Source organism: Heptranchias perlo, chromosome 2 (assembly GCF_035084215.1).
Source record: "Heptranchias perlo isolate sHepPer1 chromosome 2, sHepPer1.hap1, whole genome shotgun sequence".
In the NCBI taxonomy this organism is placed as follows: Eukaryota; Metazoa; Chordata; class Chondrichthyes; order Hexanchiformes; family Hexanchidae; genus Heptranchias; species Heptranchias perlo.
In genome coordinates, this window is record NC_090326.1 from 151,743,278 (window position 1) to 151,763,801 (window position 20,524).

Below are 20,524 nucleotides of genomic sequence, written 5' to 3' on the forward strand. Positions count from 1 at the left end.
GGTATTTGTTAATCCATTTAAAATGGCACAGACAATTCGGAAAAAAAATTACAGTATAGGGAAAGGGTAGGGAACGGGGCTAAGTGACAAGCTCTTTCAGTGAACTTGTGGAGGTGTGATGGGTAAATTGGCCTCTGTGACAAAGATTTAATAATTTATTTGTCTAGTTTTGGCTTAAATCCAGTCACAATACTGAAGGTCTTTAAAAGCCAGCTGCAGCTGGAATCTTGCGCCAAGCTTAACGCAAGGCAAACGTTTCAAGTTATCTGCAAAGCTTGAGGGTATGGCCACGTTACCTTTGAACAAACACAGACTGGATGATTTGTGAATGGCAGTTCGTTATTTTTGAATTTGGTTGACAGTCATTCAAATCCAGGAAGTCCTAGTAACAGTTCGAGAATATTTCTGGAGCTGTAGGTGTTTGAATCTTTGAGTCAGTTTGGAACTCTCAAAAGATTGATTAAGCCAGCATCTGCTCCTGAAGGAGTAAATATATATATAAAAGTATTCTGCAAAAGAATAGCAGAGCATTTGATTGCAACCTTTTAGTGTTTTCCTTTCCAACAGCTGGATAGCAGCATTTTACTGCATATTTATAAAATATTATTGCATTGTTCACTTGCTCATCTCTTGTAAAATAAATTTATATCAATCTCAACCAGTGATCTCAAGCGTAAATTCATAATCAGCATGCAGTTAATGCTGAATTACTGTGACATAACTGAACTGCCTTTGTGTTTATTTTGTCAATTAACCGTGTCTACTAATTATTTGCTTACCCAACATTTACGTTTAAATGCTGCTAATTATGATTCTAAAATTAATAAACAATTGTTAATTCATGATTTTGTTGACTGACTTATTCTTTAATAATTGCCATTCACTCAGTAGCTTGTATGGCTCCTGATGAGAAGTTGGTAGGGTAAATGGTAATCTGATCTGAACTAGATGAAGTAAAACAGCTTGAGGAGACAAATTTAGGCATGATCATTAACTCCTAGGCATAGACTGGGTGGTAAATCTCAGATGGTTCTTTGATGATTGGGACTAGCTTAGTGGTATAAACTGGGCAACATGGACATGTTGGGCCGAAGGGCCTGTTTCCATGTTGTAAACTTCTATGATTCTATGATGAGGTGAGGAGATTAAGGATTCATCTGATGCCCTTGATGAATACTCTTATACAGGTGCCAATCCAGTGTTCTTACATAAATTTTTCTTTTTAAACCTTTTGTTATGTGTATCTCAGCATTGGGCCAGATGATATCTTTACTCAATGGGCATTGGGGGAACTTAACACATTCTTATTTTGATTTATACATATTTAGATCTGCTTTTTATCTCAATTTATTCCATAGCCCTTTGTCTGAAAATATAGTTGAGTCAGTTAATGCAGCAAAGTCTATGTTGTGTTATTGATTTTAAGTGAAGACAAATTTGCCTAAATTTCAAGTAATATTGCCTCAATAAAGTAATTGTTCATCAGTAACTCCTCAAATTGAGCTCACTTCAAAATGATGTTCTACCTCTGAATCAATCTGATGAGTTTAATTTGATGAGGTACATGGATTCTATCAAGAGCACATAGTCCTGTGATGGATAACACAAACATTCTGACAGCTAAATATGATGTGTTATTTCAGTAGAACTTTATTGAGCCCTCTCTATCACTAATGAGGCCTTCTTACCCGTATTACTTTAGGGTAGTTCTCCACTGTCACAGCCTCTGCTCTATAGTGCCTTGTAAATCTTTATTAAATTCCAAATGCCAGAAGTTTTTAAGAGTTTTATTCCCTTGAGATAAGTTTTCAGGGCGGTTTCCCTTCTTCTCTCTGTCAGATACCTCAAACTGCCATTGTTGCAGAATGCCACAGCAGTGTCTTCTAACTCTGGTGCATTTTATGTTCAAATGAGCTCTTCACTTCAGAAACAACTAGTTCACTGAATTGATCAGCAATACTTTCTACACAAGTTGATGAAAAGATGATACTTTGAAGGCACATTGGTGAGCCAAACTCTTCCAGAGAATGCCTTACAATGTAAAGAAAAACATTGAGGAGCATGTCTTTAAGATTTCAATACTCCAATGCCAAAGCATCAACATAAGAAAGACAGGAGGAAATAATTTGTTTTTATATCGTGCCATATCATATGCTGAGGACTTCACAAAGCACTTCAGATAAAATTAATGATTTATGTAGTGTAGTGATTGTAATGTAAGCAAAAGCGCCAGACAATAATACCACGGACATTCAGATATTCCAACTTGGTGAATTGGATAAAGTGATTCCCAGGCCTAAATGCGTAGTGGTAGGCGGGAGCTCAAGCTGGAAGACTGAAAAACAATTTTTTTTTAATTCATTCATGTGATGTGGGCGTTGCTGGGGAGGCCGGCATTTATTGCCCATCCTTAATTGCCCTTGAGAAGGTGGTGTGGAGCCGCCTTCTTGAGCCGCTGCAGTCCGTGTGGTGATGGTTCACCCACAGTGCTGTTAGGGAGTTCCAGGACTTTGACCCAGCGACGATGAAGTAACGGCGATATATTTCCAAGTCGGGATGGTGTGTGACTTGGAGGGGAACGTGCAGGTGGTGTTGTTCCCATGTGCCTGCTGCTCTTGTCCTTCTAGGTGGTAGAGGTCCCGGGTTTGGGAGGTGCTGTCGAAGAAGCCTTGGCGAGTTGCTGCAGTGCATCCTGTGGATGGTACACACTGCAGCCACTGTGCGCCAGTGGTGAAGGGAGTGAATGTTTAGAGTGGTGGATGGGGTGCCAATCAAGCGGGCTGCTTTGTCCTGGATGGTGTCGAGCTTCTTGAGTGTTGTTGGAGCTGCACTCATCCAAGCAAGTGGAGAGTATTCCATCACACTCCTGACTTGTGCCTTGTAGATGGTGGAAAGGCTTTGGGGAGTCAGGAGGTGAGTCACTCGCCGCAGAATACCCAGCCTCTGACCTGCTCTCGTAGCCACAGTATTTATATGGCTGGTCCAGATAAGTTTCTGGTCAACGGTGACCCCCAGGATGTTGATGGTGGGGGATTCAGCGATGGTAATGCCGTTGAATGTCAAGGGGAGGTGGTTAGACTCTCTCTTGTTAGAGATGGTCATTGCCTGGCACTTATCTGGCGCGAATGTTACTTACCACTTATGAGCCCAAGCCTGGATGTTGTCCAGGTCTTGCTGCATGCGGGCTCAGACTGCTTCATTATTTGAGGATTTGCGAATGGAACTGAACACTGTGCAATCATCAGCGAACGTCCCCATTTCTGACCTTATGATGGAGGGAAGGTCATTGATGAAGCAGCTGAAGATGGTTGGGCCTAGGACACTGCCCTGAGGAACTCCTGCAGCAATGCCCTGGGGCTGAGATGATTGGCCTCCAAACACTACCATCATCCTTTGTGCGAGGTATGACTCCAGCCACTGGAGAGTTTTCCCCCTGATTCCCATTGACTTCAATTTTACTAGGGCTCCTTGGTGCCACACTCGGTCAAATGCTACCTTGATGTCAAGGACTGTCACTCTCACCTCACCTCTGGAATTCAGCTCTTTTGTCCAAGTTTCAACAATAAGGCCACAGTTCTAGCTTTGCACAGAGCTGTGTGGTAGACATACACCTGACTTACTGTAATTTTTCATTCCAACCTTGCTTTTCCTAGAACTGTAGAACCATACAGCACAGAAGGAAGCCATTTGGCCCATGTCATTTGCGAAGATCTTTTCTTGGAACAATCCAAACTAAATCATTGCCCTGTTCTCTTCCCAAAGCTCTGGAAAAGAGAAGGCTGAGGGCTGACCTAATTGTGGTCTTTAAAATTATGAAGGAGTTTGATAGGGTAGATGTAGGGAAGATGTTTCCACTTGTGGGGGAGTCCAAAACTAGAGGACATAAATGTAAGATAGTCAGTAATAAATCCAATTGGGAATTTAGGAGAAACTTCTTTACCAGAGAGTGGTTAGAATGTGGAATTTGGAGTAGTTAAGGCGAATAGCAGAGATGCATTTAAGGGGAAGCTAGCTAAGTTCATGAGGGAGAGAGGAATAGAAGGGTATGCTGATAGGGTTCGATGAAATAGGGTGGGAGGAGGCTCGTGTACAGCATAAATACTGGCATAGACCAGTTGGGCCGAATGGCCTGTTTCTGTGCTGTAAATTCCATGTAATTCTATGTGACTTCCTCTGATTTGTACTCTGCTGATTTGGCCAAATACTTCAACACTCTCATTGCTTTGTTGATTGCTGCTAGGCAGAGGTTGGACGTGTTGAGCATTTCCCAAGAACATTCTTCAGTCTGCCTCTTGTTTAAATTCCAACCCCTGCCTGCCTTCAATCAACGGTTTTTAAGAGTGCAGACTTGAGACACAATGGGGAAAAGACAACATTTCTATTTTAAGAACTTACTTAGCTCTTTTTCTGTGTGCTCTTGACACTTTGAGGTAAGTGATGGAATCCTTGAAATCTTTGAAATGAAATTCAAGGACAGGACAACTTTGCTTTGTTCATAGTCTGACAATGCAGTTTCTCCACACAGTACATACAATGGTAATTAGTTGATGTTGTTCTTACACTGTGCAACCCTCTCAACCTTTAATTGTCATTTTTGTATTTTCCTTTTCTATCTGGTTCAGTTATAAGCAATGCATCAAAGATCTTTTTTTTTATTTTAACAGTAATTTCATTCAAACCATATAATCTGTGTCCTACAATAAGCTGCTTTAGAAACATGGCTTGACCTATTTTTCTTTTCATGAGGAAGGTCTTGAATCCTACATTTCAATCCAGTAAAAGGCATGTTTTTTCTCAACTACGGGTGAATGTATAGAAAAAGCAGGATTAGCAAAACAACATATAAGGCTAGAAATTACTGTCAGAACATTTATTCAATGTGCTCGCTCCTATGATAGTCCTCTGTCCACTATTTAATAAAAATGTTAACCCATTTTACTCCTCTGCTAAAAAAGTGAACAGAAAAATATCATCCAAACTCTCATCACCGACCTTAATTACAAGCCGATATTCTTTAAAATAAAATTCTTACACTTTCTTTTGCTTGTACAAGCTTACAGGTGTTCATTATGAGTGAGACCGGTATAAAATTGATTGTAATATGTACAATAAAGTATAAACATTCCATCATGGTATACATAATATGAGGTGGAAGGTTAATCTGACATTTCTTATTATTTGTTTTTTTGATAGACAAGTATGGAAAAGAAATAGCAGGAACAAGCACCAGAGGGTCTGTAAGGGCAACTTTACTGAAAACCAGTATGAATGTTAAAAGGAATGGGGAAATGCAATGTATTGCTCAACATTCAATAAGTGTGACTGAGTTCAAATGGGTCAAGAACAAATATATGCGCTTCAGAGTAATTGGCAAGGATAGAAATGAGAACGATTTTAGATCCAGGGAGCCCAGCATAGGAAAAATGCAGCTCGTCCAGAGAAATTTCCTCTGAAGCAAGCAATCATATCAGTTGGAAGGATACCTACTTGCGATTTTCTCTGGAGTGCTTCCAGTTTCAGTTAGGCTGCTCCCTCAATGACACAGTGATTTCATCCGGTCAGTAACTAAGTCAATGCAGAGCTGAAAGGTCCCAGGTTTGATCTGTGGCATGTGCTGAGTTAGGTAATTGCAGCACCAATCTGTTCAGTCTTCCCTGATAGTTATAACCTTTCAGTTCTGGTATCGTCCTTAATGTCATGTTTAAATGGGGTTGTGCCCGAGTCAGGTCGTCCCTTGAGGACTGTGGTCCATTTCTGGTCGCTAAGTCACAAGGGAGGAGGCACCCAAAACTGTGCAGCCATCTGATTGATCTCTAGTATCAGGGGATTCAGATTTAAGGAAAGACAAGAAAAGTTTAGGACTTTCAACCTCATAAAGAGGTGACTGAGAAGGGATCTGATGAAGGCGTGTAAGATAGCAAATGGTACAGATCGTTAAATCCAGAGCACCACTTCAAATTAAATGGTGACAGTAGGACAAAGGAACAAAAAATCATAGAATCATAGAATGGTTACAACACAGAAGGAGGCCATTCGGCCCATCAAGCCCAGGCCACCTCTTTGTAAGAGCAATCTATTTAGTCCCATTCCCCAGCTCTTTCCCCGTAGCCCTGAAAATCTTTTCCGTTCAAGTATTTATCCAATTCCTTTTTGAAAGCCGTGATTGAATCCGCTTCCACCGTCCTTTCAGGCAGTGCATTCCAGATCCTAACCACTCTCTGCGTAAAAAGGTTTTTCCTCATGTCACCTTTGGTTCTTTTGCCAATCATCTTAACTCTGTGTTCTCTGGTTCTCGACCCTTCTGCCAATGGGAACAGATTCTCTTTATTTACTTTATCTAAACCTTTCATGATTTTAAACACTTCTATCAAATCTCATCTCAACCTCCTCTGCTCTAAGAGGAACAATCCCAGCTTCTCCAGTCTATCCACATAACTGAAGTCCCTCATCCCTGGAACCATTCTAGTAAATCTTTTCTGCACCCTCTCTAAGGGCTTCACATCCTTCCTAGAGTGCGGTGCCCAGAATTGGACACACTACTCCAGTTGTGGCCGAACCAGTGTTTTATAAAGGTTCATCATAACTTCCTTGCTTTTGTACTCTATGCCTCTATTTATAAAGCCCAGGGTCCTGTATGCTTTTTTAACTGCTTTCTCAACCTATCCTGCCACCTTCAAAGATTTGTGCACATATACCGCCAGGTCTCTATGTTCTTGCATTCCCTTTAAAATTGTACCAGTTAGTTTATATTGCCTCTCCTCGTTCTTCCTGTCAAAATGTATTACTTCGCACTTCTCTGCGTTAAATTTCATCTGCCATGTGTCCACCCATTCCATCGGCCTGTCTATGTCCTCTTGAAGTCTATTACTATCCTCCTCACTGTTTACTACACTTCCAAATTTTGTGCCATCTGCAAATTTTGAAATTGTGCTCTGTACACCCAAGTCCAAGTCATTAACATATATCAAAAAAAGCAGTGGTCCTAATACCGGCCCCTGGGGAACACCACTGTATACCTTCCTCCAGTCCGAAAAACAACCGTTCACCACTGCTCTCTGTTTCCTGTCACTTTGCCAATTCCATATCCATGCTGCCACTGCCCCTTTTATTCCATGGGCTTCAATTTTGCTGACAAGCCTATTACGTGGCACTTTATCAAACTCCTTTTGAAAGTCCATATACACTTCAACTGCATTGTCCTCATCAACCCTCTCTATTATCTCATCAAAAAACTCTATCAAGTTTGTTAAACACGATTTGCCTTTAACAAATCTGGGCTGGCTTTCCATTATTAATCCACACTTGTCCAAGTAACTATTAATTTTGTCCCGGATTTTCGTTTCTAAAAGCTTCCCCACAACCGAGGTTAAACTCAGCCTATAGTTGCCTGTTTATCCTTACACCCTTTTTTGAACAAAGTGCCTCTGGCACCACCCCCAATCAAATTGATGATAGGAAAATGTATGACTTTTCGAAAGAGTCATTAATAAAAGGTATGAATTTCCATGGTACGGTACTGGAGGCAAAAAGCATGGAATAATTTAACAAACAAATACTGTGATAAGAGGACTATAGATGAGCTAGAGTGGGCTCAATGGCTTTCCTCATCTTGTGATGTGGTGATAATATGACAACACGGTGGAGCATGTTCTAACTGTCTGAAAGGGTGGTGGAAGCAAATTCAATAATAACTTTCAAAGGGGAATTGGATATGCAGAAAGAGCAGGGGAGTGGAGCTAATTGGATAGCTTTGTCAAACAGCTAGCACAGACACAATGGGCCAAATGGCCTCCTTCTGTGCACGTCATGGATGGTAGCATGCAATTTTATGTAGATAGAGGAGGCCCATAAAAGGCCAGAATGTTAATCATTGTGGATTTCAATTTATCCAGATACTGTCATGGGATAACAGTGGTGTAAAAATCAAAGCAAGGCACATGTTTGCAGAAATAGCCGAGGATGCCAATGAGATCAGAAGTTATTGATAATTTAATTATGGGAAATTAGCCATATGTGGTTGGAGAGCAGTTACGATCCAGTGACCATAATATTATTAGAACTGAAATATTCCTGACGATACAAGGGCAGTAACACAGAAATATTGGGCTTTAAAGGGTTTGAAATTCCTTTATGTGTTACACTGATGAATCATTTGCATCTAATTCCTGTGTGCACTTTTAACAAAATTGTTAATCTAATGATTTTAATTGACTTTGTTAAAGTAGCATCTATAGGAATCTGATATGAATGTGTTAGCCAACGCGTCAAAATAGCTCCAAGAGGAATTCAAAGAGTGGGATTTTGATTGAACATAAAATGAGTTGCAGAACATTGGTAGAGGTCCAATGGGTATCAGGAATCTTCAGTAGAGGAATAAAAAATGTTCAAGGGACAATTGGAGAGTTTGCAATCAAAGTTTACCTTGGAACAGTAAAAACAGCTGAAAGAGCAACAGAGGTCAATGTGGTTTAAGCAGGAAATGTGCCAAGCTGTATAAAGGACAAGCAAAAGGCATTTATTTAAATATGTCAGGAATCTGATGAGGAAGATTGGGAGAATTATAAAGCAGGAAAAGAAGCTGGAGAACAAAAAGAATACATTTCTTTGCAGAATATCAGAATATATCCCAAGTAACAATATAGAAGCAATATAGTCTGTTTCCAGTTTCAGAACAATAATAACTAAAGCATGTGGAAAATGGCACATGGTGCTTTGAGGGTGGGGGGGAGATGGCGAGGAAGAAAAATATAGATAAAAGGAATAAAGGAATGGACAATAAGTCCATGGCACAAGTGTTAGGAGAGGTGACCAAAAGCTTGGTGGAAAAGATGGATTTTGAGAAGGTTATTAAACACGGAGGGAGGTGGAGGTGCAGAACGACTTTAGGAAGTAATCCCAATGAGTAGGGCCAAGGCAGTTAAAGGTTCTGCCATCAATAGTGGGCAAAATGGAGAGGGAATGCAAAAAAGGCCAGAATGCGATGACTGCAGAGTGGAGGCGGGGGCTTAATGCTGGAGGAGGTTGCAGACATAAGGTGATGTGAGACCATGAGGGATTTGAAGATGAACATTTTAAATTCAATGGACTGGGATGGGAGCCAATGGAGGTCAGTGAGAATGGGACTGATAGGTGAGAGGGGCTTTGTGCAGGATAGGATACGGGCAGCCAAGTTTTGAACAATTTATTAAAGATTGGGGATGGAGGCCAGCAGGATGACATTGGTGAAATCGAGTCTTGAGGTGATGAAAGCATGGATAGGGTTTCAGCATCAGTTGGACTGAGCTAGGCCTAGAGGTAGATGTTGCAGAGATAGAAGTAAGCAGTCTCGGTAATGTAAAGGATGCAAGGTCTGAAGCTCAGCTCTCTACTCACCTGTATAGGAGTGGTCACAGCAACACTTAAGAGGCTTGACACCATCCAGGAGAGTTTGCTAGAATGGCACCTCTGTCATTAGATTCAATATCCACCCCCTCCACCCCCAGCGCATGGCTGCAGTATGTATGACCTACAAGTTGCACTACGGCAACTGACTAAGCTTACTTCGACTGTGCCTCCCTCCTCTGTCACCTCTACCACCACGAAGGACAAGAGCAGAAATGTCGCGAGAATGCCATCTCCTCCGAGTCACCCACCATCCTGACTTGGACATATATCACTGTTGCTTCACTGTCGTTGGGTCAATATACTGGAATTCCCTGCCTAACACCACTGTGGGACTGCACCACAAGGATAGCTGCAGTTCCAGGAGAAGACCCACCAGCACCTTCTCAGGGCAACTAGGAATGGGCAATGATTACACCCTTGCCAGCATCGCTCGCACTCTGAGAACAAATTTTTAAAAGGTAGTCATGGAATTGAAGGAAATGGTGGGGGATAGACGTGGGTGTCATCAGCATACATATGAAAGCCAATCCCGTGCCTGTGGATGATATTATTCAAAGAAATGATGCCAAACCATTCCCACTGGTTTCCCTGACCTGCAGTCCAAACTCCGAGCCAGAAATATCAAAACTGGTTTGATTGTAAATTCCAGAGTGGACGACAATTGCTTATCCCGCTGGCTCAAAAACCAGAGAGTATGGAAAATCAGTTATGCGGATAATGGAGAGCGTGGACAATGGAGAGTGTGAACAATGGAGAGTGTGGATAATGAAAAGCGTGGATAATGGAGAGCGTGGATAATAGAGAGCGTGGATAATGGAGAGTGTGGATAATGGAGAGGATGGATAATGGAGAGTGTGGATAATGGAGAGTGTGGATAATGGAGAGGATGGATAATGGAGAGGATGGATAATGGAGAGCGTGGATAATGGAGAGGGTGGATAATGAAAAGCATGGATAATGGAGAGCGTGGAAAATGGAGAGTGTGGATATTGGAGAGCGTGGATAATGGAGAGCGTGGACAATGGAGAGTGTGGATAATGGAGAGCGTGGATGATGGAGAGTGTGGACAATGGAGAGTGTGGATAATGGGGAGCGTGGATAATGAAAAGCAAGGATAATGGAGAGCGTGGATAATGGAGAGTGTGGATAATGCAGAGCGTGGATAATGGAGAGTGTGGATAATGGAGAGTGTGGATAATGGAGAGTGTGGACAATGAAAAGCATGGATAATGGAGAGTGTGGATAATGGAGAGTGTGGATAATGGAGAGTGTGGACAATGGAGAGGATGGATAATGGAGAGGATGGATAATGGAGAGTGTGGATAATGGAGAGCGTGGATAATGGAGAGTGTGGACAATGAAAAGCATGGATAATGGAGAGTGTGGATAATGGAGAGTGTGGATAATGGAGAGTGTGGACAATGGAGAGGATGGATAATGGAGAGGATGGATAATGGAGAGTGTGGATAATGGAGAGGGTGGATAATGGAGAGTGTGGATAATGGAGAGTGTGGATAATGGAGAGTGTGGATAATGGAGAGTGTGGACAATGGAGAGTGTGGATAATGGAAAGTGTGGACAATGGAGAGTGTGGATAATGGAGAGTGTGGATAATGGGGAGTGTGGACAATGGAGAGTGTGGACAATGGAGAGTGTGGATAATGGAGAATGTGGACAATGGAGAGTGTGGACAATGGAGAGTGTGGATAATGGAGAGTGTGGATAATGGAGAGTGTGGATAATGGAGAGTGTGGATAATGGGGAGTGTGGATAATGGGGAGTGTGGATAATGGAGAGTGTGGATAATGGAGAGTGTGGACAATGGAGAGTGTGGACAATGGGGAGTGTGGACGATGGAGAGTGCGGACGATGGAGAGTGCGGACGATGGAGAGTGTGGAGAATGGAGAGTGTGGATAATGGAGAGTGTGGATAATGGAGAGTGTGGATAATGGAGAGTGTGGATAATGGAGAGTGTGGACAATGGAGAGTGTGGATAATGGAAAGTGCGGATAATGGAGAGTGCGGACGATGGAGAGTGTGGACAATGGAGAGTGTGGATAATGGAGAGTGTGGAGAATGGAGAGTGTGGATAATGGAGAGTGTGGATAATGGAGAGTGTGGATAATGGGGAGTGTGGATAATGGAGAGTGTGGATAATGGAGAGTGTGGATAATGGAAAGTGCGGATGATGGAGAGTGCGGACGATGGAGAGTGTGGACAATGGAGAGTGTGGATAATGGAGAGTGTGGAGAATGGAGAGTGTGGATAATGGAGAGTGTGGATAATGGAGAGTGTGGATAATGGGGAGTGTGGATAATGGAGAGTGTGGATAATGGAGAGTGTGGATAATGGAGAGTGTGGATAATGGAGAGTGTGGATAATGGAGAGTGTGGATAATGGAGAGTGTGGACAATGGGGAGTGTGGATAATGGGGAGTGTGGATAATGGAGAGTGTGGATAATGGAGAGTGTGGATAATGGAGAGTGTGGATAATGGGGAGTGTGGATAATGGAGAGTGTGGATAATGGAGAGTGTGGATAATGGAGAGTGTGGATAATGGAGAGTGTGGATAATGGGGAGTGTGGATAATGGAGAGTGTGGATAATGGAGAGTGTGGATAATGGAGAGTGTGGATAATGGAGGGTGTGGATAATGGAGAGTGTGGACAATGCAGAGTGTGGATAATGGGGAGTGTGGACAATGGAGAGTGTGGATAATGGAGGGTGTGGATAATGGAGAGTGTGGATAATGGAGAGTGTGGACAATGGAGAGTGTGGATAATGGAGAGTGTGGATAATGGAGAGGATGGATAATGGAGAGTGTGGACAATGGGGAGTGTGGACAATGGGGAGTGTGGATAATGGAGAGTGTGGACAATGCAGAGTGTGGATAATGGAGAGTGTGGATAATGGAGAGTGTGGACAATGGAGAGTGTGGATAATGGAGAGTGTGGATAATGGAGAGGATGGATAATGGAGAGTGTGGACAATGGGGAGTGTGGACAATGGGGAGTGTGGATAATGGAGAGTGTGGACAATGCAGAGTGTGGATAATGGAGAGTGTGGATAATGGAGAGTGTGGATAATGGAGAGTGTGGACAATGGAGAATGTGGATAATGGAGAGTGTGGACAATGGGGAGTGTGGACAATGGGAGCCTGGATATTGGAAAGTGCGGATGATGGAGAGCGTGGATAATGGAGAGTGTGGACAATGGGGAGTGTGGACAATGGGAGCGTGGATAATGGAGAGTGTGGATAATGGAGAGTGTGGACAATGGGGAGTGTGGACAATGGGAGCGTGGATAATGGAGAGTGTGGATAATGGAGAGTGTGGACAATGGGGAGTGTGGACAATGGAGAGTGTGGACAATGGGGAGTGTGGACAATGGGAGCGTGGATAATGGAGAGTGTGGATAATGGAGAGCCTGGATAATGGAGAGTGTGGACAATGGGGAGTGTGGACAATGGAGAGTGTGGACAATGGGGAGTGTGGACAATGGGAGCGTGGATAATGGAGAGTGTGGATAATGGAGAGTGTGGATAATGGAGAGTGTGGACAATGGAGAGTGTGGGTAATGGAGAGTGTGGATAATGGAGGGCGTGGATAATGGAGAGTGTGGACAATGGGGAGTGTGGACAATGGGAGCGTGGATAATGGAGGGTGTGGATAATGGAGAGTGTGGATAATGGAGAGTGTGGACAATGGAGAGTGTGGGTAATGGAGAGTGTGGATAATGGAGAGTGTGGACAATGGAGAGTGTGGATAATGGAGAGTGTGGATAATGGAGGGCGTGGATAATGGAGAGTGTGGACAATGGGGAGTGTGGACAATGGGAGCGTGGATAATGGAGGGTGTGGATAATGGAGAGTGTGGATAATGGAGAGTGTGGACAATGGAGAGTGTGGGTAATGGAGAGTGTGGACAATGGAGACTGTGGATAATGGAGAGCGTGGATAATGGAGGGTGTGGATAATGGAGAGTGTGGATAATGGAGAGTGTGGACAATGGGGAGTGTGGACAATGGGAGCGTGGATATTGGAAAGTGCGGATGATGGAGAGCGTGGACAATGGAGGGTGTGGACAATGGAGAGTGTGGATAATGGAGAGTGTGGATAATGGAGAGTGTGGACAATGGAGAGTGTGGATAATGGAGGGTGTGGACAATGGAGAGTGTGGACAATGGAGAGTGTGGATAATGGAGAGTGTGGATAATGGAGAGTGTGGATAATGGAGAGTGTGGATAATGGAGAGTGTGGACAATGGGGAGTGTGGACAATGGGAGCGTGGATATTGGAAAGTGCGGATGATGGAGACAGCAGATGATGGAGAGAGTGGATAGTGGAGGGTGAGGATAATGGAGAATGCGGATAATGGAGGGTGTGGATAACGGAGAGTGTGGAAAATGGAAAGTGTGGATGACCAACATTCCACTTAAAAGATTTCTTCAAATATATGTAGAGTAGACAAGGATGCAAAAATAACAGCTGGGCCAGGTAAAATGATATTATGAACTGAAACACGAGGATGAGCCATCAGCCGAGCATTTAAACTGTTTCTTCACCTTTGCTGCAACTCAAATTACTCATTAAATTATTCAAGAAACCGACTCGCAAAAGTTGCTATGGTTCATATTGAACCTGAGATTTACTTCGTGCCACCGAAAAGAAATGGGGAAAAACAAAGACTTTAACATGTAGGTAGCAGCTTAAGCCGCCTCACTGTGAAAAGATCTACTTTCTATAATGAGGATCTTCCAATGTTTTGCTTTGGGAGTCAGTTTCAGTCTGTGTTGACCCTATGGTTCATAGAAATCCAGAGATGAATATCGCAGACCACAGACATTACTACCCAAACCATGCAGATGTGAAACTGGCTACTGAATATACTTGAATATCTTAGTGACAGACTGTAACAGGAAGAACATTTTTTTAGAAAGTGTCCTTATTTTGCTCCTATATATTGGGGAAATAACTTCACAATAGCGATGAGGCTTGATGGCTTTTTAGCATAAATGAATGTAGTCATTGGGTGTTGTCTTTGCCCAGTCTGTGGTCAGGAGGATGGTGGCAATGCACTCTCACGTTTTATAGTGAGTTGTACTGCTCACCAAGCCACGTGAAAGGGGGATTCCTGGCACTTGCTTTGCAACCAGTGAAGGCTCAATCCTGCAACTGTCAGCTCTCTAATAACAGCTCCGTGATTAACCCCTTGGGAGGAGAGGGGGAAATGACATAGCTCCAGGATGACGTATCTTAGAATGGGAGACTTTAACCAAGTTAATCTCCTGTGACAGGCTCAGAGTGCATTCAAACATCATCTTCAGCATCACTGCGAAGCTAAGGATAGTGTGTTAACAAGGTCAATAGCAGCTTGTTTTGACCTCCAGACCTGACTATGGAATCCCCAGCATCTGGTGGTTTCAGACCTGAAGAGTAGATCTCAGACTGTGGTGTAAACACAATCGTTTGTAATTCCTGCCCCAATGGGCAAAGTCCAGCAGGGGTAGGGAGGAAGTGAATTTGAATAATACCTCAAATGGTCCCCCAAATCAGTTGTCCTTCCTGGGGATAAAATAGAAACTATTTTTAAGCACTGCTGGTGTACATGTGTTACGATGTCATGGCGTTACCAAGCTATTAACTTAGATCAGGTTTTGGAGGTGCCAGCATAAAATGACCCTGCAAACCCAAAGCAAACTCAGGGGTGACTTGCTCTGAGTTCCATCGATGGAGATACCTTAGGTCCACAGGAGTCCCGGGTACTGTTAATGAGCAGCCAGTCCGTTGAATAGTCGATCCAGGTGCTGGCATTTTTTACTCACTCAGCTTTACGCAACCTTGCAAGCCCAGTGCTTTACTGAGCAGGGTGGTCTTGGCTGGACAAGAATACCAGTACCCTGTGTTAGTAAAGGCTGCATGGTTTTAGCTGGACAGTGGGAGCAGGATAAGGTGGTAGAGGTTTATACTTAAAAGGCAACTTTAGGACTGATGTCAGGAAGTCCCTCTTCACACAGAGAACGATCAACATATGGAATGAACTTCAGGGAAGAGTAGTAGAGGCAAAAACCCTGGAATCATTTAAGAAACAATCAGGTGCAGCAACGGGAGGAATGTAGAATGGTTCCTCGTGGTTAAATTAAGATGGGCTGAATGGCCGTCCTGATCTATTGGTGTCTTGCAATAAAACTCCAGCAGTGTCCTCGACACACTTGAGGGATCCCTAAATCTTGGCTCTTTCCAGCCTGTGCCTAAATTCTCTAGGCTTAGATAAGTGTGATGTGTCCCCACAGAGAATGTGTGCTCCACAACAGACCAAAGGAAACTCTGCCTGTGTGAATTTCTCAGTAGTTGGGATTTGGTTTCTGAATGTATCAGACATCGAGCTCAACAAAAAAATCTCTGAAATACAAAAAAAATTCCCGTTTTTAATAACCAATTAACAGTTTTTACTATTTGAGAAAAATTGCTGTTAATAATTCAGGTCGATAACCTTTCATCAGAACTTATTTCCAGTTCCGACGAAAGGTCATCGACCTGAAATGTTAACTTTATCTCTCTCTCTCTCTCTCTCCACAGATGCTGCCTGACCTGCTGAGCGATTTCCAGCATTTTCTGTTTTTATTTCAGATTTCCCGCTTCCGCGGTATTTTGCTTTTGTTTTGCTGTTAATATTGTTTGGATTCCCATTGTTTTTTCAACTTGTCGTCGATAGGACTGGTTCTCAAAATTTGCATGGAAGAGAGGGCAGATGGAAAATGCAGATGGTACCATCAAATGCGTAGGAGTTCCTTGCGAGATATAAACACACAGTCAGCAAACGTTAACACTCTGAGAACCAATCAACACACAGCTGCATCCTGCTTTAATGTAATACCATTTTAATTGAGAAAAAAGATATGTTTGTTTAAAGGGGTAGGAAAGATTGTGAAACAGGTACTTTCCCAAATAACTGTCGCTCTTATGTTGCTCTTGATGCTTCAAAATAATATATTTACCATCTATTTATTTAAATATCTGAAGCAGGTCCCCGAATGCTGTCATTTAATTAGGTGTGATCATGGTGAAGATATCTATTACCGGAAAACAAGTGTGGAGATTTTTTGTATGCACTAAGTCATGCTGTCTCTCAGCCACTGTTTATTTCAGTGCTTCTGGATTCAATTGTCAATGCAGAGCAACTGGCTTCCCTACTTTTTGTTTTGGTAACACTGCAATAAAATGATCCATTAATGTGACAAAAGAATGGTGCTAAAACGCTTATTCAATATTGATGAATGTGTAAATACGCTGCGAGCTGAGCATTCCTTTGTGTTCTTTTGCATTGTATTGCTAATCTGTGTTATGTTGCTATCTTAATTTGCATGGAACACCATTCTCTGCCTCATGGAAGGTACTGGAAGGAGCTTTCAGAACATCAAAAACAAGTTTTAAGATATGTCAAATGCAAATGGGTATTACAGTAAAGATTTATAAGTAGAAATTTCAGCCATTAAAAATAACACTCCTCTCCTGTTCCCCTGAACCTGAGTGTCAGCTTTACTTTTTTTTATTCGTTCATGGATGTGGGCGTTGCTGGCGAGGCCAGCATTTATTGCCCATCCCTAATTGCCCTTGAGAAGGTGGTGGTGAGCCGCCTTCTTGAACCGCTGCAGTGGTGAAGGTTCTCCCACTTAGTTGGTAGCAATCCATATAAGGTGTCAGCCTTGGCTCAGTGGTAGCACTCTCACCTCTGAGTCAGAAGGTTGTGGGTTCCAGTCTCACTCTGGAGACTGGAGCACATAATCCAGGCTGACATCTCAGTGCAGTACTGAGGGAGTGCTGCACTGTTGGATGTGCCATCTTTCGGATGAGACGTTAAACTGAGATGCCGTCTGTCCTCTCAGGTGGACGTAAAAGATCCCATGGCACTATTTGGGATTTCTCCTGGTGCCCTGGCTAACAGTTAACCAATACCTAATACAGATTATCTGGTCATTATCTTGTTGTTTGTAGGACCTCGCTGTGCTCAAATTGGCTGCAGAGTTTCCTGAGGGAGTTCTGCATTCTCAGAAGGTTCTGTCCTTTCGATAAAATTGTAAACCAAGGCCCTGTCTGCATATTCTGGTGGGTACAGGTGGATGTGCAAGATCCCATAGCGCTACTTGAAGAGGAGAATGGAGCTGTCCTTGTGTCCTGCCCATCAAACAAGAACAGATTAACAAGAGGGTGAGAGGAGAGAGTAAATTACTCTAGTTGTTGTCGATAGCAATATTGGAAATGTATTCAAAAAGAATGCACTTACAATTCAAGTGCCAGCTTGGCTCAGTGATAGCGCTCTAACAGAATATCATGGGTTCCAACCCTGCTCCAGGACTTGAACAGAGAGTTTAGCTTGACACTTCAGTGCAGTGCTGAGGGAGTGCTTTTCAGATGAGATGTTAAACCGATACCCTGTTTGCCTGTTCAGGATCCCACGGCTCTACTCAAAGAAGATTGCCTTGACAACGGGCAGTTGGAATGATTATCTGTAATCACCAGGTATTGTTCTCTGAATATAAATGCGAAAGGTTCAAGGATTCCCACACACACCTGACGAAGGAGGAAGCCTCCGAAAGCTTGTGATTTTCAAATAAAATTGTTGGACTATAACTTGGTGTTGTAAGATTGTTTACACTACTCAAAGAAGAGCAGGGGAGCTGCCCTGAGGTCCCTCAACCAGATTAACTAATCATTTATCTCCCTGCTGTTTGTAGGACCTTGCTGTATGCAAATTGGCTGCCATACCTGCTGACATTACAACAAAGTCGACACTTCAAAAAGTGATTCATTGGCTGCAAAGAGCTTTGGGATGTCCTGAGGATGTGAAAGCTGCTGCATAAATGCAAATAATTTTGTACTTTATACACACAGCAACCAGAACAATTCTTCCTTCTGGCCATTTATCTCTGCTGTTTATGTGTGCAATTTGCCTGCTACATTTGCCCACATAACAACAGTCACTGCGTTGAGAAGTAATTCATTATGAGTAAAGAGATGTCTATATCATTTTCTTTCTCTTTTAGGTTCCATGGGGAATCCGGGACCGAGCCCCATTATATAAAGCTTAAAATCCCAAGTAGTTTTGGCACCCAGTAATGAATGACAATACTCCTCCCAAATTGGGCACTTGACCTCCTTTAAACAACAAGTTCCATGTGGCCCGACATTCTGATTTCAAGCCCTGCTTCTCACAGGCCAAAGAAGAGAAAGTGAAACAATGAAGTTGCCTACCTGGGGTAAGGAGGATAACCGAGGTTACAATCAGCGAGCAAATGACCAGGATAACCAGGAGTGCGATCGCTATCCCTTTCCAGTTTCTCTGTGGGGGGTTACTCCCCACCAGCTCCTAAAGAAGGAAACAGTGTGGTCAATTAATGATCAACAATGGATGCCTTACATGCGTGCTATATTTGGACCAGATTATGACATGATTAAAAGTACACATTCTGAATACAACTGGACTTAAAAACACAGAGACAACGGACCAGAAATTGGGCGTGAAACTGGCGCGAAGCATATCAATTTAGCAGTGGGGCCTTTCATTTAGGCGTTCGGCACGCGTAAGCCCTTTAAATATGTAAAATAGGGGCCTAACGCCAGTTGAAGGAGCCCCGCTCAGGATTTCTTTAAGTGACCCCCGAATCCCCACAGTCACCAATAAAAACATTTTTATTGAAAAACTGTTCCTGTGGAGCAAGTAGGAGCAGGAATTCTCTTGTACCTCCATGGGAGTTGCCATCGGCAACCACCCCCCCCCAACCCCCACCCTGCCCCACCAACTTAGCCCACTCCAATCCCCCCTCCCGGGGCTTATCTGAGGGCTGCAAATGGTGAGGCAGGCGGCCCGACACTGATCTCTTCGCTCGGGCCGTGCCACCTGTCTGGGCCCGACCAGCGCCGGCAGCTCACGGCGAGTATGCTGATAAGGCCCGAGGACCAATTTCCATCGATACTCGGGCCTATCGATTTGGGCACGCACTGATCGCCGAGTCACGTGCGTCATTGCAACAGATCAAGGTTTTCCACCCTTGTCGTCACGTACAATGTCCCGCACCCTCCAATTTTCCCTCCTGTACTGGAAATGTTGGCTTATGCTGCCACGTGGTGTCCCAGGCACTGGCTGCCCTCCAGCACCTCACTTAGGTGGCCATTGTTCATGTGTGAGCCGAGACGGAGATTAGCGGCAGGGAATTCAATGGTGGGGGAAGTGAAGATAAGCCTGATCTTTTCCTTATCCAATATCTACACACACACGCGTGCACACATACACATGCACACACGCAGGAATTGCCATTAGTGAACATTTTCTTGCCCACGGTTGTTGAGGCCACATATGGTGTCCCTTTCACCACTGTGATTCAGAACAGCCTTATCAAATTGCACCTTCAAGCAATCATTTTTCTGCGGCCTGCCGTATCCAATGTAAAACTGTACTATTTTAGCAGTCAAAATTAAATGGTCTCATTTTACTGATGCTTTGTTCCTGACCTTAGTTGAACTTGACAGAATACACCACCTGTCTCAGTTGTCTCCAGTGTCCCAAGATACTGTTGTATTTAACCTATGTGGTAGAGTTTAATGGGAAATATAATGATTTAAATAACCTCTAAATAGGCAAAGCAAATTGTACTAGTAATGCATTTACCATCATTTTAGCACTGTTAATATCATATACTGTATGCACAATGGACAGAATTAAGCGATTCCACAACCAACGGATCAGATCAAAGCTCTGCAATCCTGCCACATCCAGTCGTGAATGATGGTGGACAATTAAACAACAAACGGCAGGAGGAGGCTCTGTAATTATCCCCATCCTCGATGTTGGCAGAGTCCAGCACGTGAGTGCAAAAGACAAGGCTGAAGCGTTTGCAACTATCTTCAGCCAGAAGTGCCGAGTGGATGATCCATCTCTGCCTCCTCCCAATATCCCCACCATCACAGAAGCCAGGCTTTAGCCAATTCGATTCACTCCACGTGATATCAAGAAATGGCTGAGTGCACTGGATACAGCAAAGGCTATGGGCCCCAGTAACATCCTGGCTGTAGTGCTGAAGACTTTTGCTCCAGAACTAGTCATGTCGCTAGCCAAACTGTTCCAGTATAGGTACAACACTGGCA

At 43.4% G+C, this 20,524-nt stretch overlaps 1 protein-coding gene across 1 annotated transcript in view; it reads right to left on the reverse strand.

Annotated features, from left to right (window-relative positions):
• The window catches only part of LOC137332441 (A-type potassium channel modulatory protein DPP6), a 177,510-nt gene extending 158,368 nt beyond the window's left edge, over positions 1–19,142 (reverse strand). Inside the window, exons 1-2 of the mRNA XM_067996290.1 lie at positions 19,125–19,142; positions 18,635–18,749 (exon numbers count right to left, since the gene is read on the reverse strand). Coding sequence (XP_067852391.1) covers positions 18,635–18,749; positions 19,125–19,142 — 133 coding nt within the window. The remainder of the gene's footprint in view (positions 1–18,634; positions 18,750–19,124) is intronic.
• Between the last annotated feature and the right edge of the window lie 1,382 nt (positions 19,143–20,524).